We start from the raw sequence: 19321 nt of genomic DNA on the forward strand, positions 1-19321 counted from the left end.
ATCACGTCTGAACTTGTACTTAGCTAGTTTTCACTTCGTGTGTATAACTATTTGTGGTGCTTTTAATTTTAATATTACTTTGGAGGTGCCTGCAGGTTTTGCACCTTGGGCGACAACATGCTTTTATTACGGGTTTATAAGGTTGGCCGACTTGTGTGCACTAAAATGTCTTTAAAGTTTCTGTGGCGGCCATAGGTAACCCTTGGCACACGTGGGAACACTTTTCTCAGGCGCTCATTACTTGATAATATTGGGTGGTATTTTCGTGAGATGTTGTTAATATTTGGGAGGGCATTAGAATATTTTGTTATTAATGCTGGCGGTCTGTCAAATTCTGGTGTAGGCTGTTTCTTAGCAAATTCTGACTGTCTCTCCAATCTTAATGTGACATCATAAGTTCTGTCGAGAGCAACTTGTGGATAGTTTCTTCCTGCTAGCATTGTTTGAAGGTCGTTTAGGTGGTGGGTATAATCATTCGCTTCACTACACATTCTTATTCATCGTGCTTGTCCGACAAAAAATTCCTTGCTTGCAGTGTTGCGTGTGATCATTGCTGTAGTCTAAATATTGCTGGCCATCCATAGGCTTCCAGTAAAGTGTTTTCCGTTTTCTATGTAGACCGTCGTTTTGAGGAAGTTGGTTTTACAAGGAGAGCAGTGAGCAGTAAATTTAATACTCCGGTGAAAGCGACTGAAATGGCTAATTAAGTTGATTAACATGCTTGTGCCGTGTTCCCATATTATAACTACGTCGGCAATGTGATGCAGATAGGTGTGGGGTTTTAAAGGGCACGATTTCAACAGGTCTGCTTCAAGCTGTCCCATGAAAATGTTCGCATACGTGGGAGCGAATGGTGTTCCTATACTAGTGCCAAAACATTGCAGGTAGTTAATACAATCAAATTTGAAGTAGTTGAGCAGGAGAACTAACCTAAGGAGTGACAGGTAAACTTCAGGAGTGTGTGCTTGGGGATTGACTACAAGGGATTTCGATACAGCTTCAATTCCTTCATTCATGGCTATGTTAGCGTAAAGGGAAGAAGCATCCAAAGTGACTAGAATAGTGCGATCAGAAAGGATTTGGTTGGCATTGATGCAGTCACTAATTGAAGGAAGTGCGGCGGGAGGTTGGTGGGGATTTTTGACAGGTGGTGATTTAAGAATTTAGATAGTGACTTGGTAGGTGTGTTATTAGATGCTATTGGCAGACCTGGGATTTCTGCTGTAAATATTTCTTTTTTGGAAACCTTATGTATTTTTGTAAGAAGTTAAAAGCGGCCTGCTTCTTTGTTTTTGGGCATTATGAAGTGATATTCAGATTGTGGGATTAGTTTCCTGAACAGGAGCTCCACTATTGTGCTTTGCACAGGATTGCTGTAGTCCGAAGTTGGGTTAGGGTTGAGTTTTCTGTAATGTGTGTTGTTGCGCACTTGTTTGGAGGCTTCATTCTTGTACATTTCTATAGGCCAAATTGCGATACTGTCGCCTTTCTCTGCTGGTTTTATTACAGTATCATTTTTTTCCACGACTTTTTTAAGGATTTGGTGCCAAGGGGGGTACAAATTTTTTCGTTTCCTGCAATGCCATGCTAGCTTTAGAATTTCCTTTGAGAATAACTTAATGTATAAATCCAGGTCTGTGCAGTGTTTGGCTTCTGGTGTCCACGTGCTAGGCGATATATGCTTTCCTCTGCACAGTATAAAAAGATAGGCTTCTTCCAAAGGGGAGAGGGGGTAAGGCAGGTGAGTGCGGCAGCGACCAAAGGTATATTAACGGTGAGGGTTTTAATTGAGAATAAAGGAGTGCTGTGCAGCTTTGTCCTTGACAGTATGTAATGCATACCAACCAATTCCCAAATTTTCCTCAAGCTTCTAAATTTAGTCTCATTTTGCAATTTTAGTAATCTTGTATCAAGTGTTCACATCTGTTCATGAAAAAGTGTCATTAGTCAGTCCCCAAACCTTGTGTTGAAAGAGGGATACTTGCTTTGAGCAAGTTTATTGGCACTTTGCTTAGAGCACCTCATACAAAAAAAAAAAACATTGCATTATTAATCTGCTTATTACGTGTGTCCACTGGTGTGCTTGTGTAATGGCCAAATGTATAGCAAGCAGCAGCCATACACTGTATTTATACTAATGGCTGGCTGCACAGAATGGTGCATTTACTAAAACATGGCAAATTAAACCAAATGAATGTGCACCATTGTGAGTTGGAGAAGCATCAAAAAGCTAATGAGGGTGCAGAGCTTGTTTGTGTAAGTATGAGACCTCAGTTCCATCAAGGCTGTTCACTGTTTAGCATCAAGGTGTGCAAGTTAGAAGCTAATCCAGCAGTGCGTTTTGGAAGTTTGTGTCATACGGGTTGTGTGTGCAACCTGAAACATTTCTAGGTTACAGCAGAAACGGACAAGCACAGTTATGGTGTTGCTTTTCGTAGCTTTTGCATGCATTTCCAATATCTTTGTGCACATGTCTCTTCAACATAATTGCATCAAAGGAAGGGAAGAACAAATGGCCACTATTGCTGAAGAGTGCAAAATGAGAACACGAATGAGAAAAGAGCACAAAATGAGAATCCAAAGTTGCCTTCATTTATGGGGATGCAGGTGGCTGCCAAGGCAGGGTTAATTTTAACTTGTGTTGCTGCCTCTTGCCAGCTGCAGAATGTAGCTGTTCAGGTTGTATTGCCTGCTCCTATGGAACACGCGGCAACCCTCCCTGGATGGCTGTTCTTCTTTTCCCTGCCCCCTTTTTGTCTTGTCTGTGGGATTTTACGAATTTGAAAGTTCACAAATTGGCAGGTGTGGTAATGTCACTATGTAGACACAGGGCCGTATGTCGCAACTTTTTTTTAGGCAACCCAGAATCATTGATAGAGCAGGCATATTGCATGCTCCTTATTATGATCAAGCCTTATTTACTAAGACTGGCTCATTAGCCTATAGGGTGATGGATAGGTGGATTGGGAAATGAATAAGTTGACCAGGGCTGCTATCTTGTACACGTTCGAAAAGCCGACGTTCGATTTCGCCTCACGTGATTGGACGGGATTGGCCTAAGCTGCGCCGATATCGTGGCCTAGGCCAATCGTGTGAGGAGAAGCCGAATCTAAGGTTTTAGAGTGCATACGAGATAGCAGCCTAGCCATCCAAGGTGCTCCACGGTCAAGGTGTAGGGTGTTCTGCAAGATGCTGCCAGTCTCCACAGACAAAAAACAGAGCAACTCTTCATAGCTGGCCACTTGGCCCCGGTGCTTTCGACATATGGCCTAGAATATCAGGGAGTGCCACAGCAGGTGCTGAACTGGGTGCAGCTGTCGTGGTGAACGTAGTACAACTTGTCTGTATAGGAGGCAACTGTACCAGTACATCTTGCATTAGTGCCATGCCAGTGCAGGCCTTGTGCGCTAGCACTCAACAAGCTTTAGGCAGGTCCATGGGCAGTGGGTTTCTTAACTCCAGTGTATACTTCCAGGTGTGGTTCATGATGATCTGCAGACCTTTTTGGAAACAAATGTTCCCAAATCGACAAAAAAGAGCAAGGTGATTCTTGGCGTTGGTGACTCGAAATTGGCAATGACTGTTCAGGAGTCTATGGGAATCTCTTGCCAGCACACAGGCGTAGTTCCAGAAGTCATCAGAGGTGAGGTGTGCATGCGTTTTAAATGTGCACAGAACTTTGAAATAATTTTACAATGAGCGCTTGCAATTTCATGGCACCTTCTGGTCCCTTTAAGCTGACTTGCCAGAAATGCCTTGTAAATTTAGTTCTGTGGGCCTTGATGTGAACATCCCACTATGGGCCCTTTGTGTTCTTGCAAGGCCTAATGTTTGTCCATTTTTGCACCTTGTGCATTTTCATATTTGGTTCCATCACACTCTTCAATATCCCAGTGACGGAAAAAGTTGCAATCATTGTTCATGAAATGTGAATAAGTGTTATCACTATAGCGATAATGTGTTGAGCAATTTGCACAATAGGAACATGTATGTACTAGTGTAAGGTTGAAGGTAATGTTGCACATAATTATACGGAATAATTTTGTGCAATTTGGCTACACTAGTTTTCATTGTTTCGTGACATATGCTTTTATGGATGCAGCGCACTTTAGAAAGTGTACTGGCTCCTTAGCAATAGTAGCTAGCATGGTTGTATGCATTCACGTGTGTGTTGTGTGAAGTTGGCCAGAGGTTTTTGTGTATTAATGGGTACTACTGACACCAAATTTCAGAGTGGAGGTGTCTTTTACTTCTATGTAAACAAAATACCTTTACTTCATACCAGTAGTAAACATAGCTTTTGGCAGGTTTTAAGGGACACTAAAGGCAAATATTAAGTCAACGTGGACTGCTAATTCCAGGAACCTCGCAGAGCTTGCTTCATGCCAAGAAAAGACATACTAGTTGAACAGAAGGATGGTTCACGTCTGAAGGGTTCACATACCTTTAGCACAATTCCAATTGCCTGCCCCCAAGTGGGGAGTGGTGATGTTGCATATGCTATCACTGCCCTTTACTGCCATCAGTGAGTAAGACGCCATTAAGGTTTCTTGGGCAAAACACAAATGCGCGACCATGGAGAAACTGAACCAGGACAGAGCATTGGATTCGGGCGTCCCGCAACATCACATAGACGTGGCATTCCCTGCTACTTGCAGTCTGTGTGAGTTTTGCGAGCCGGCAGAAACAGTGCATCCCTACACAATAGCGCAACTACTGAAATGCGAAAGCACAGGCGGCACAGAGTCCAGCGAAAGTGAAACATTTTGATTACCTTCGTCGTCAGAAGTAACGTCAGTGAGTCCTTTTTTCTAAAAAGTCAAACAGAATTGGACAAATAGCATTTTCTTCCGTCTTACAATACAATGCAATTATATTTTTATTATGAAACCTCGTTAAACCGTAGTTGGCCGGAGCTCCGAAAAAGTATGTACTAAACGGTAGTACTGCTTAACCGAAATAGCATGACATCGCCCACTTACCTATCTAAAATGGAACTCGGAGAGGGTACAGTGAAAGGGCAAAAACATGCAGTATTTATTCACTTGGCGCTACAAAAGCGTTACAGTTTAAGCTCGTTAATTCGACTTCCGTTGATTCGGAAAATCCAATAATTTGACCTTCGCGCTTGGTCATTACAAATATATATAGGAGTCTATGGGACGAAACTCTCGTTAATTCGGATGGATTCCAGCCCACCTCGGATAATTCAGACGATTTCTGGCAGCCATCGAGGCTCGAAAACGAAAATACGGCAAACGCGGCACAAAAGTGATACCCAAACGCAGCATCGCCCATGACATCAAGTGGCTGGATGGGCGCTTTTCCTTGTTTTAGCATGTGTCTGCGTTATCAATGGAGCCATTTTGTCGCTTTGTTGCTGGCGGTGCGCAACATCCTTGCCTGCCGTTTTGCCGAGGACCGCTGGATTTAGCGCAGCTCAGTTATTTAACTTTATTGGTGCTTTTCTGTTGTGCGCCCGTGTCACTGCATTCTCCGCCGATGGCAACGCCGGCGAAGCGGCCGAAATACGAGGCCAAGGACTTGGCTACCAAGGTAAAAATTTTGTGGGCCCTGAAGGACGGGCTCTCTCTACAAGAAGCCATGAAGTACGATGTGAAAAGAAGTACCTTGAGCACGTGTGTGAAAAATGAAGAACAGATTCTTCAGGCGTTTGAAAGCATCTGCGAACAGCAGCTCATCCAGAGTTGGAAGAGGCTTTGCTTCGGTGGGTGGTCGACTCGCGTAATGCAAACCTGCCATTGAGTGGACCCCTCATCGTGGCGCAAGCCGAGTGCATTGCACTGATGATGCATATCGACGCATTCAAAGCATCGGAAGGGTGGTGTGCGTGCTTCAGAGAGCGACATGGCCTCGTTTTTAAGACTGTGTGCGGCGAAAGAGGTGCTGTGAACGATGACGTTGCTAACAACTGGAGGAATGCTCAGCTGCTCGAACACATTGCCGCCTACAATCCAAATGATATCTTTAATGCTGATGAAACAGCACTTTTCTTTAAGGCTTTGCTAGACATGACTGTGACCGTGAAAGGAGATCCGTGCATCGGTGGCAAAAGATCCAAGGAATGCGTCACCATTCTTTTAGTAGCCAATATGACAGGAACAGAGCGCTTGCCGCTTGTCGTCATTGAAAAGTCGCAAAAGCCACGGTGCTTTAAGAACATGCGTGCTTTGCAGGTGGAATACCGAGCGAATAAAAAGGCCTGGATGACGGAAATTTTTCGAGGCTGGATGCAGAAGTTAGACCGACAGTTGTCCGCAAAGTGTGAATGGTGCTGGACAATTGTACTGCGCATAACAATGTCGCCGGACTGGACATTGTAAAAGTTTTCTTGCCGCCGAACACAATATTGGCCCTCCAACCGATGGACCAAGGACCAATTCACTATGTCAAGACCAAATACCGCAGGCGCGTGCTGGAACGTATTGTACTGTGCCATGAATTCGGCAACAGTACGACATGAATCTTTTGACCGCGGTCAACATTTTTGCCTACGTTTGGCACAACACGCCTGCGCATGTCGCCAACTGTTTTAGACACAGAGGCTTCGTTGTGCGTGAGCCTGGCGATGATGCAGTGGCTGAAGTGTCGCTAGACAACAATAGAGATCACTGCGAGGATTTTGGAGGAGTTCTGCCGGATGCGGTGACACTCTCTGATTACGTCGGCATTGATGACGGCGTTGTTACAGCCGGCTCGCTTACCGAAGAAGAAATTTTCAGGGATGTGCTGCACGGCGAAGATTCTGAGGAGGGGGAGGAACACCCTCGGCCCCCTCACACTGTGAAGGAAGCAGTGGAGGCTCTCGCTGTGTTGGAAGAATTTTGTTGGAACACTGCAGACAGCATGCGAGCTGCTAAGCACCTGGAAGGACTTCGAAAAATAGTATTCGCATGGGTTTCTGTGTGAAAGCAGACGAGCATCCTCGATTACTTTGCGCAATGAAGGTTTGTTGATGAAAGTCGTGCATTTGTTTTTGTTATCCGCTCGGTAATTCGGTCAATTCGGACATAATTTACGGTCCCTAGAAGTCCGAATTAATGAGCTGTTACTGTATTTTCGTTCGATGCTGCGGTGGCCTAGCAGCGACGACAGTGGCCTCATACTGACGCTGTTAGCCAGCTTTTCAACCAGCCCCCACTTCTAGGCAAACACTCGCATGGCAGTTTCCTTGTTGGTAGCGCTGCAGAAGTTGCGGGGTGCCTTTTTCACTGCAGGTTGCTGTTCTCGTCGCAACAACTGCATTCATGAGGCTGACGTAACGCGCAGCTTCTGCCACTGTTGGGCCTGAATCGCCCATGCTGTCACATTCTATGTCCTCATCACTGTTGTTAGGCAACACTTTGTCAACAACAGGGGCAACAAGGGCGCAAAGTCGAACCTCGTAGCCGACATCTCTTTGCGATCGCAGCAGTGCTGCCGAGCAACTTCGCATTCCAAATGCTGCGCACTGTAGTCAACGGTAGATCTCTAGCTGTCATGTGCTGGCGCATTCTTCGTGCCATGTTCGATGGCACGAACAATGTCCAATTTTTCTTTTATGCTGAGCACCAGGTGTTTTTCATCCAAGCTTTTTTGAAAATCACATTTTCAGTTTCTATAACCCTTTTTCTATCTGATACCCAAATATCATCCCTGTAAACCACCTAGAAGTGCTCTAAAAAATTTGTTTCATTAGCCAAGGTGGCGAAAAATCTTGCAAAAATCAAGAAAGAACAGCGTTTTTCACGCCACAATATCTCTGGAACGGCGCGACCGAGCGCCACCATCTTGGTCTCGTTGGAAAGCGCATTTCTCCGTCTTCAAATTTGCCGCTTCAGCGATCTCCTCCCACGGCCGGTCTCGAGGGGTGTGCGCGCTTCTCTTCTTACGGCCTTCGCAATGGGGTCTGTTTCCGCCTCCCACCGCACCGCGGTGGGGTCGCCACTGCCCCACTGCTCCGCCGCTGCGACCGCCGTTCACGCGGAAGGAGAACGCGCGCCCGCTCCAAGTCCGTCCCGCATGAGTGGTAACCGTCAGGTCCTGATATTTCACCCCTATGCATTATGCAAAGACCGCGCAATCAGCCTCTTCGATTTGACAGCTAAGAGTTATAAACAACAGAATAACTACCGCGCGCCATCGCGTGCTCTTTTTATTTCTATTTCTTTTATTTCAGCATCAGACGAAAGCAGAGCCTGATGCAGGGACAGAAGCTAAAGGCTGATGGAGCCTGACAAGGCCTCTGACCCTAAACAGTCTACAGCGGTTACAGATACAACACAAATTTTAGAAACAAAGGAAATAAAGTAAAAGAAACGCAGCATTTGACACCTGTACACAAACGTAGTGCATATACTGTTGCACACAAATGACACATAACAAATCATACAATGATACATAATAGGATGATACATAATGATACAATGATACAATGCAATGATACATAATAGGACGCTAAGCAATTTACTTGAATGAATCGGCACAAACAGCTGATGTACAAAAACATACAAATAAAATATAATTGTCAGTGAAACTGAATAATGTTGCTTGAAACGACACAAAAGTAAGATAAGAGCAATTTCTAGAGTCATTCTGTGTTATGTAGTTTTATGTATCCTTTGTGAGAAGAGAGTAAGATATAAAAAACACTTCAATTTTGGCTATAGGTAAATTGGCAAGATAACAATAGCTCCCTAAGTTGTCTTTTAAATGCTTTTAGTTTGCATTTAAAGTTTAGCTTACCTTCAAATTTGTTTAAGATCGCAGGTATTTGATACGCCACTGTTTGCCTTCCATAATTTGTTCGGATTTTTGGTGTTTGGTGTTTTCGGTGCCTCAAAAGGTATTCAGCATTTTCAGAGTCCATAATTCCGTAAAGTTTCTTCTGATGGATTACTTGCAGCGCTTTTAAATAATATAACTGGTCTGCCTTTAGGATGCCGTGTTTCCTAAACAGTGGAGCGGTTCTTAAGTCCTCTGCATTACCACAATAAGATTCAAAACGGCACAGAATTTTCTTCTGCAAAGTAATTAGTTTAGTATAATTGTATTGCGTAGTAGTGCCCCAAACCATTAAGCCATAGGTTAATTTGGAATAAAAAGTGAATAATAAATGTTCTTTTTTAGCCAGAGCGGTATGAGCGCAGATATCCTATATAGACATCCAACTGTGCGGGCAAGATCTACACTTAGGTTTCTAACGTGCACTGACCAGCTCAAGTCTTGCTGAAACCAAACCCCGAGAAATTTTTGTGTCTGAACTTGTTTTATAAGGGTGTTTTCAAATTTCACGTTAAGTTTGTAAGTCACGTCACGTTAAGTTTGTTAAGTCACGTCAAATTTCACGTTAAGTCCTAAGTATGACTGCATGGTCGCATGAGGCTTTGGTACACTCACGTCAACACTTCCTACCCGTTAAATTTGGAGAGAAACAAATCTATCAGCCTCTCCAGTTTGCCTACTGACAAGTTTTAACCAGTGTCTAGAATTATAAGCGACCTGAAGCGTTTATATGACAGATTCCTAAGAATTCCGAAGCGTATAAAATATAGCTCCTGAAATCTCAAGCGCTGCCGTTTTTGTTTTGCACGAAAGCGGATTTAGCATGAATTCATGACGCTGGACGGATTCAGAGAAACGAAAACAAATTTATTCACAGCTAAATTCAAGGTGTCCAAGGCGGTGCGCTCAGATCCATAACTTCAATATGTTTTACATTCAGAACATATCAGTTGGCTGAAACACTCTACTTATTATAGCATCGCGACTGATGTACATCTATTGCAGATTCAGTCGGTTTAGTACACGAGTGATCAACAACTTCTCATCAAAGAAAATGGCATGAACAACGCTGTGGAAGTGAGAAGAGCGCCAAACAAAAAGAAGAAAAGTTCACTGGGCACCAGGTAGCACGGCTACTCATCGAACACGGTTGGCACAGCACCAGGCAAAAGTTTTCTGATGCGGCGCCCTGAAACGTAGTCACTCGCGAGGAAATGCTGGCTGTAAACCACACTCGATGCCGACTTGTTGAAGACGAAATTTTCTCTGGAGATGTTTTTGAGCCACTTTGCAAACAGTTCTGAATCACTCGGGAATTAATGAAAAGACATACAGAAACAAGCGCACAAAGAGCAAATGATTGAAGGTCGTGCCGGAGTCTGCGATTGGCCGCGCCCGCCACGTGACTCCAGCGCGGTTCGCCATTGGTCCGGCGCTCGCGTCGTCTGCTCGGCTCTTTGCACCTCGCGAGTTTGGTGTCTCCACTCGACGTGTTAAAACGGGCGCTACTTGGACATCGCAGTAGCGTGGCTGATCCCTACGCTTGTGGACGTTTCAGACTAGCGGCTAAGCATTCCGAGCATCGGCGACGCGAACTTCGCTACCAAGATTCACGTGCGGAATCCTCGGACATGCGGCTAAGCCTTTCAGCACTCGGTGTTTCGAATTCGTGACAATTCGTATCGCGCACGCGATCCTCGGAAACGCGGCTAAACATTTCGCGCATAGGGAGTCTCCGACTCGGCGATCATGCACATCACGTGCGGACTTCTTGGACCGTCGCCTAATCATTTTGTGCATCGGCGCCTCCGACTGCGCGAACCAGCGCATCGAGTGTCGGCTCCTCGAGCCCGCGGCTAGGAATTTCGCGCGTCGGCACGTAGGACTGCGCGAATGAGCGCGTCAAGTGTCGACTCCTCGAGTCCGCAACTAGGCATTTCGCGCGTCGGCAATTCGGACTGTGCGAATAAGCGCATCGAGGGTTGAGTCCTCGAGCCCACGACTAGGCATTTCGCGCGTCGGCACGGCACCTTGAACTGCGCAACTAAGCACATCGCGCGTCGGCTCCTTGTATCTGCAGCTATGCATTTCGCACATCGGCACTTCGGACTCGCAACCATGCACATTGCGCGTTCACTCTATTATCATATTGTCACGATAGCTCATAACAATATCTATCATACCACCCCTTCATTAAAGGAACCTCATCATGAGCTCTGTTCACTGGGCCCCTTGGGCTGGCACACACCTGGCTGCAGAAGTGATCAAGGCATCATACAAAAGTAAAATTCTGGAAAGCACCTAGCAGCTGCATATCTATCACTGGCTCTCTGGTCCCAAGTTCCACAGCCACTGTCAGGTGAAGATGACCCTGAAGGCTACTTACACTCGGAGCCTTCATTCAGTAACATGGTCAATTCTACCAAATGAAAAAAAAAGTGCCTCACTGATTGTAATGGAGACTGCTATCAATCAGGCAGCCTGCATGTACAACACTGGAACTATATTCATGCCCACACATAGTTCTACACTTCGGTTTGAAACCCAGGCACCACGCTCTTTTTAGAGCGTGGTGCCTAATAGTTTGTTGTGCTAGTTCAGTGGCCAGTGTGCTATCATTTTGAGAGTGCGCAGTCACACATTTAGTGTGGCCATTCTTGCAAAACACAGCTTCAAAATGGTGCCATTTGTATTGCTGTAGATTCACTTCAGCAAAAGCTACATTTGTTTGAAACTTCAAATGCATTTATTTCAGTTCGATGTTTTTGCACACTGTAATCTGCCTTACGGGTGTTTCTTCTGGGTTGTTTTTGGCCAAAAATGACAAGGGTGGTATCACTTTATTCGTATTGAAATGATCTGGGGGGTGATGCTATTTTTATTACTCTTGCACCGTCATGAAAATTACATTCAGGTATAGTAATCGCTGCTAATTAGAAAAAAAATGTTCATAATAAATGCAAGATTGTTTTCTTGTCCGCAAAATGCTTCCAAATGAATAAAAATAGCATCACCCCCTACAGTAGGTCTTTAGCAATGGTGTCATGCGTTTAGTTTTTGGTTTAGCAAGACGGAATCATCAAAAAGCCCCGTAACGAGTTTGAAATTAATTTGACTTCAGACCTCAATATTTTTTGAACTGCTACAGCTATCAAAAATCTAATTACAGATCTGAAATCAGCACGAAAAATTACCCCAGACAGTGGAGTTTATTAAAGATTCACCCAAAAATAAGAAAAAAATTTTTTAGGACCCACCTCTCCCCTTATTAAACACAATCCACTCTTGTTTTTAGGGAAATTTTTCAAACTGATCATTGTGCTTATTGCTTCTTGTTGAAGGAGCAGGGTTCTTGCAAAGTGATTAAAAACAGCTACCTGTTGAAGTAAAAAAAAATGAAGGCAGATTGTATACTAGTCTGCGCACGTACTCCTTGAAAGAAGTTTTGCTGATCAATGTATTTTGGTGCCTTGCAGGTGTTCGGCTTCATTTCTACAAGCTCGTCAAAGGGCTCACAGATGTATCCTCTTCCAAAGCACAGCTCGGATTGGGGCACAGCTACTCACGTTCCAAGGTCAAGTTTAATGTCAACCGCATTGACAACATGATCATTCAAAGCATTGCTCTTCTGGATCAGCTTGACAAGGACATTAACACCTTTGCCATGAGAGTCAGGTGTGTTATACATTGATTCTTTGTGGGGGCTTTATTTGTTCTCTTATAATTTTTCGGTTTAAAACTAGCTTTAAAGTGGTTTTTTATCACACTGTGCACATAGGTGTTTACCAAGCAACTGTTCATATGCGGCATTCAAAATGTCTCTGCATTGAAGCCACTTTCTATGTGTCCGCCGTAGAAAACGAACATAGGAATGGCATTAAAGCTTAAAGAATGCGTCGTTGCATGCTGTTCTGTTTACGCGCAATCAGATAAGCCTGAATCTCGGAGAGGGTCGTATGGTCACTATAGGCGGCTGAAAGCACAGTCACTGCTTGTACTAGCTCGCATGCGACAACAGTGTAGCACATGGTGCGTCATCTTCGAACTCGGAGTCGTCGTCCAGCAGTGCAGCAAAAACCTGACGATTGATCTCGCAGTCATCGAGTTCTGCACATGTCAGTACAGCATGTCAGCACCTGTGAAACTGTCAAATGAGACGGTGTCCAGAATCGCAGTGCAACCGCTGCGCAGGTCTCCGCAGAACATTTCCGGCGTCAGTAGGGAGCACATCGGAAGGCGACAAATCCTAGGCCTCCCGGCACCCGCTTGCCGGCATGCCCCAGCACAGTCTGCGCGAGAACTGTCAGCGCCATTAGACACTTGACGCAATGTTTCTGTATGCCCCGTTGGATCACCGCAACCTCGACACAGCACACAAAGCAAACACCACCACGCCGAGACCAGTCACACAAACAAAAAACGTAGCTTACTCGCAGCGTCGTGCTTGACGAAACAAACAAATCAGCTGCTGGATTGTCTTGGCGTGGCTTACTAAGCTGAGACCGGAACTGCTGTAGCAACTCTATCGAAACAGGCAGAAACGATGATGATGAGCGGGGATTTCCAGTAGCGCCACTTCGTGGGGCAGCAAGGAGGTTCCATTCAAAAGAAAAATGGCGCTCAGCTAGTCGAACCATGGTGCTCTCGATCGAGTTGGCTCAAGGAGTGTCTGAAAAATCGGACGAGAGGTTGCAAGGTGTCCGAACCTTCGGCAGTTGTTATACATTATGGTCTATGGGGAGAATGGCGGTGCCGCGAAGCAGATTGAATAATCGAGCATGTCTGAATTTTTGGAGTCCGGAAAATCAGTCGACGACTGTATAACAATACGTTGGTATCACCGTGGCGATAGCATTGCCACGATAAGTCAGCTTCAAGAAATCAACTGGCTGCTTACCCGTGATGACAGCATGCACTACCAGCAGGCACTCTCGAACACTTCACAACGCACGAGAGAACGCACCGTGCTAGTGCAGACCAGCTTGGGTGTGTTTTCGGGTGTACAGTGAAATCTCTGTATAACGAACTTCAGGGGACTGCGGGAAAATGTTCGTTATTCTGAAAGATCGTTATGGTGAAAGCCCAAAAATTAGCCATAACAATAGCATTTCAGTAACGTAAACGTCCTACCTTTGAAACAGTGCCTCCTTGAACTCGTTTCTCACACAATGCACACGTGATCGACAGACAAGGCACATTTATTTGAAATAGTCCGTGATCGTCTTCTGACGGGCGCAGCACAGACTCTGCAGCACGAACGATTCTAGACCGTCCGCATTCTTATGCACGCCTTCGGTCGCTGTGCCGCTTTTGGCTATAAATATGCGGAGTTTTCGCAAGTAGTCCAACGCATCTGTGGCAGACACGGACTCGTCGCGGTCTTCGGGTGCTGCCGTAATGTCATCGCCCATGTCGTCGCTGCATTCCTCATCTTGAGTTGCCGTGCCCTGGACGCTCTGCAGTATGTCATCAGTGGTAAGCTCCGCTGAGGTCCACGGCGCGTCGTCACACTGGACATAGTCGTCAAATGTGACTGAAGGATCGACGGCTAGCTACCCGCCGTGGTTGCTCAGTGGCTATGGTGTTAGGCTGCTGAGCACGAGGTCGCGGGATCGAATCCTGGCCACGGCGGCCTCATTTCGATGGGGGCGAAATGTGAAAACACCCGTGTACTTAGATTTAGGTGCACGTTAAAGAACCCTAGGTGGTCAAAATTTCCGGAGTCCCCCACTACGGCGTGCCTCATAATCAGAAAGTGGTTTTGGAACGTAAAACCCCATATATTATTACTGACGGCTAGCTGCTCGGCCACCTTGCTCCAAAGCTCGCTCGAACTGTCCTCCGCTGCCGGTTCATCGGTTTGTGGTTGGCCATCTGTGATAGTCAGGCCGGCCTTCTTCCAGCAGTTTTGGATGGTGCTGGACGTGACGCTCCACCATGCGCCTGTCAGCATTTCCGCAGCCTGTCGGACGTTGATGGCTGTCGAGTGCTGCAGGCGCAGGTTGATGAGCAGCCGCTGAATGAGGCGCTTCCGGAAGTGCGACTTCACGCTCCTTATTATTCCTTGGTCCAGTGGCTGAAGTACTGATGTGCAGTTCGGCGGCAGATACTCGAGCCGCACATTCGTGAGCCGTATGTTGACAATGTGCGCCGAGCAATTGTGCACAATCATCAAAATGTGCCGCCCCTCCTTCCTCATCTTCTCGTTTACCGTCAGCAGCCACTCGGTAAAGAGCTCGCGGGTCATCCAGGCACACTGATTCGTCCTATACTGGCACGGCAGCGACACTACATTTTTCATGCAGCGCGGCTTCGAAAACCTCCCGATCACCAGAGGCTTCAACTTTTCAGTGCCATCTGCATTGCAGCAGTACAGCACGGTGACGCAAAGCTTCGACTTTTTGCCGCCTCTGCATTGTTCTCCTTTAAAATGCATTGTCTTGTCCGGGAGCAGCTGATAAAAGCAGGCCGTCTCGTCTGCATTAAAAACATCAGCTGCTGCGTAAGACTTGACCATTTCGTGGAAGCTTTCCTCCCTCCACGTGGCTGCTGCTGCTTCATCTGCTGCCTTCTCCTCGCCAGACAGACTGCCAGGTTACGCCGTTTTGTTGGCGAAAACGGTGGAGCCAGCCAGAAGACGCTTCGAAGCCGGTGACCTCAAGAATTGCAGCGAACTGCCGCACCTTCTCCTGCAGCATTGGGCCTGACACGGGCACATTCTGTGCTCTCATGTCTTTAAGGGGGGACACGGCTCTTTGGGACCGAAAATCGGTCAAAAAGCCCGATTTTCAATTTTTTCATTTTTGGATTCATGGCATAATTCTGCACCTTTGAGCAAATTTCCATTTAAATCTGATGCGTAATTGCGCCGTAATGTCGATTTAAAATAATGTAGTTTCTGAAAGCGCCCTTTAATTAAATTGAGGACAAACAGCGCTAGTTACGACCGCGCGCCGCGCAAAAACGAAAAGCCGCACCTATGCCATCTTGGTCTTGTTTGAAAGCTCGCGCGTCCGGCTTCCCACCCTCTCTCGGCCAGCCACCATGTGCCAGCCGCAGTAAAATAAAACAAGCGCAAAGTTTTCTTCAGCGCGCGTTCTTATTGGTCGGTAAAAGCACGTGACCCGAATGGCACCATCTGATAGGCTTAGGCCGGTTGCCCTGGCATGAGCGCTGCACATGCCGCCATTTTGAGCGGGTCCTCGCTACTGCACGGAACTATGCCAGGGGGACCGAAGAAGCACCATTCCGTGTATATGTTCGGCCGGAAACGAAGGAAAACAAAAAAGAAAGTAGGGGAATCGTCTTCTTTTCCGTCTGAAGTAAGCGACCGACGAGGAGCAAGTGCAGACGAGCAGCCGCATGATAGCCGCGGAGAAGCAAACAAGGCATCGCTGGACGACGCATCGCTGAACAGTGCTCCCATCACTTCTGCGGATCGTCAGCCGCCCGATTGTCGCGGAGAAGCAGAAAATGCTTCGCTGGACGATGCTTCGCTGGACAGTGCAGCCAACACGCCTGCGGACGCCAGACTCGCCGACCAACGCACGGACGGGCAACCGCCCTGCCGCGGAGAACCAAACAATGCCTCGCTGGAAGTTGCATCGGTGGACAGCGCACCCGACGCGTCTGAAGTGTCCGCCCGAGTGAGAATTGACTCGAAAACTGTGACCGACAGCGACGTAAGGGAGGCAAGCGCTCGTGAAAAGGCTACGCTCGAGCGGCTTGCGTCGACGGCAGCAACGACGCGAAAGATGGAGCAGTTCACGGAACTCGGCGGCGCGGCAGCGTCGGTAACAGACGAACGTAAGACAGCGTTTACTGCCGTCGACATGCGTGCGATAAACTCCCTCCTTGGCTTTATGCGCTGCCAGACTTGTCAAGGACGCGCGGAGATGGTGACAGGAGATCGCGAGTACGGCCTCGCAGTGAAACTGATGCTCATCTGCGAGAGGTGCGGTGAGATAGCGACTGAGTGGAGTTCGCGACGGGTACAGAGTGAAAAGAAATGCAACCCGTTTGAAATTAATATCCTTGTCGGGCGTGCGATGCTCGCAACAGGTAACGGCCAGACAATGCACCTGGTAACGGCCAGGTGCATTTTCGTAATTTGAGGTGCTTTCGTTCTCATAAAGGTGCTTGAAACCGTTTTTCTTCGTTTTCTCAAAACTACAATTTTGACACACAAGCAGTTTTGGAGTGAACATATTTCTGTTTGTATTTGTGCTAGCACAGTAATTTTTTTTTCCCTGAAAACAGAAACTCTTACTCTATGTAGTAAGGCTAATTTCACTGCGCATATTGGTCAGAAACATTTTTTAAAAAGATACTGTGTATAAAGCAGGTGAGGGAACTTTTACTGCAATGGGTTTAGCAACCCCTAGATTTCGACCTAATTGGCCTAGGAGACTCATTCTTGTTTTACTACATTCCTTAGATGTTAAACATTAATTTGGTATGCTAAATTTTATCATTGCATCAATTGTTTGGGAAATTATCAAACTCCAAATGAAAAACATAATATTGTAAATATTTTGAAAACTGTTTATTGTATGGAAAAAATAAATGCAGATTTAGAATCAGTGCATAAAACTTAATGAAACATAGAAGTTTCATTGAAATCAATCCACAAATAAAAATTTTTTTTCAAAGAGGGGTGTCCCCCCTTAAACCAAGTCAGCACTGCTGCGTCAATATTCTGGAAATCACTGAGCCGCAGTCGCTTCCTTGATGGGGCAAGCTGAGATTCTTGCTGGTGCTTAAAGATTTTCCCTTAATCTTTGAGAATCGTGGTGTTCGTCGACCGCGCCACTCCACGTTCTTTACCCACAACGGATTGTTTCTTCCCATCTTCTGTCTCACGAAGAATGTTTACTTTCTCGCTCAAAGAAAACTGCTTTCGCTTCTTCGCCGTGGTTAGAGTTGTTGAGCTCATGGCAACGCGAACGCCGGCACGCACTTCTAACACAACAGAAGAAAAACAAGATGGACAGGCCTGATACGGGTGACAGCGCACGAACAACTGAGAGAACAAGCAAGAAAAACTAGATGCGGCGTTGGCTCCGCAACAGGAAAAAAAGAAAAGGCCCACTTCAGCGTTAATTACAACTTTTTTTTTCCTTCTGCCGCACCGTCTCAGGTTTTACGAGCCCATGCTCCCGCCTCTCCACTCACAAAACCTGGTGCGTTGTTGCCTCCGCAATGGAGAAGGGGGAAAAAAAAAAAAAGTCCCCGCCCGCATCTTTCTTCTCCCGCGCCATCTCAGGTTTTTGCGGGAAGCAAGTTGCAAGGCGCCTGCTCTTCGCGCTGCGTCGTCTGCTAGCTTAGAGCTCAGACTGCCGTGACGGATACACTGAAATCTAAGAATCCTCGCATTTCGGTAGTACTGAGGTGTTTTTAAAATGACACGGAAATTAAATAACGATCGTTATTCTGAAGTTCGTAGTAGTGAAATATTTTTACATTGAAACTATAAGCAGTCGGCATGGGATTTCTTAAAAGTTCGTTAATCTGAATTGTTCGTTAATGTGGTGTTCGCTGTAACGGGGTTTGACTGTAATGGCCGCATTACGGGGTTCTGCATGCTGACTACGGTTGTCTATGGCCACATTAAGTAAAATAAATTGAAAAAGAAAATGTACAATGTTTTATTTTAATGAATAGAGCTACAACTCGTGCCGCTATGAAGCACATTTTTTATATTATAAAGTGACACACTGTTACTGTGTCTGGGTCTGCCATTCTGCACCACCAGGGTAGCATCGTCTGACTTGTCTCTACTACGCTTCACCAACAACCACGTGAGCAACGCGTTCTTGCCGTGTCTTGGAACAGCTGCCTCCTGTTCTAAGACACTGTCAGCAAAAAGTGTCACTTACATAAGGCAATGCAATGTAATCGCCAATCAACAGTTAACAAATATCGCTGCGAAAATCTGTGTAAACTGCGATCAAAATATACTATAAGTTACCAGCGCTCTTGTCTCTGCTACACTACACCACCATCCGACTGCAAATAGACGCATTTGTTTACTCAATATGTGTTGCGAGCACCCAACAACACTGTGGCGTCAAATTGCCGTAGACTGGAACTACTAGCTGCTGCTATTTTCTTTTCTGGTTTTGCTAAAACAACCATTCAGCGTGCAACGTTGGCAGAGGCATGGCTATGGCGATAGTATCGCCTATGTGGATTGTTTAAAAAAATACAGCCCCTATATTTCTGCCAGTTTTATGATGTCTCTGTATGCCGATGCAAGGACTGCAAAGGCTCAAGTCAGATGTGATTGCTCCCGAGCACACAGCTCATCGTCATCATCCGAGTTAGTCGCTGTTTGATGGGAGAACTTGCTCAGTTGTTTCGTCATCATTGAGTTCGGGACATGACGACATCACGCTGTCAACGTCTGCAAAGTCTTCAAGTGTAACGGGGGCAGTTCAGGCTCTTCAGTTACGGCAGCCAGGCTCGTTTGGAGTCAGACTGCAAGGGCACCGTTGGTGCCATTTCACGTGGACTGCCGATAACTTCACGAGAAAGA

General features: G+C 46.2%; 1 protein-coding gene across 1 annotated transcript in view; it reads left to right on the top strand.

The window, feature by feature from the left end:
- Nop56 (Nop56 ribonucleoprotein) overlaps nucleotides 1–19321 on the top strand; it is a 45903-nt gene that overhangs the window by 2259 nt on the left and 24323 nt on the right. The window contains exons 3-4 of the mRNA XM_065430384.1: nucleotides 3476–3643; nucleotides 12261–12459. Of these exons, the coding sequence (XP_065286456.1) occupies nucleotides 3476–3643; nucleotides 12261–12459 (367 nt within the window). The remainder of the gene's footprint in view (nucleotides 1–3475; nucleotides 3644–12260; nucleotides 12460–19321) is intronic.

The sequence above is a fragment of the Dermacentor albipictus genome, chromosome 1, assembly GCF_038994185.2.
Source record: "Dermacentor albipictus isolate Rhodes 1998 colony chromosome 1, USDA_Dalb.pri_finalv2, whole genome shotgun sequence".
NCBI lineage: Eukaryota > Metazoa > Arthropoda > Arachnida > Ixodida > Ixodidae > Dermacentor > Dermacentor albipictus.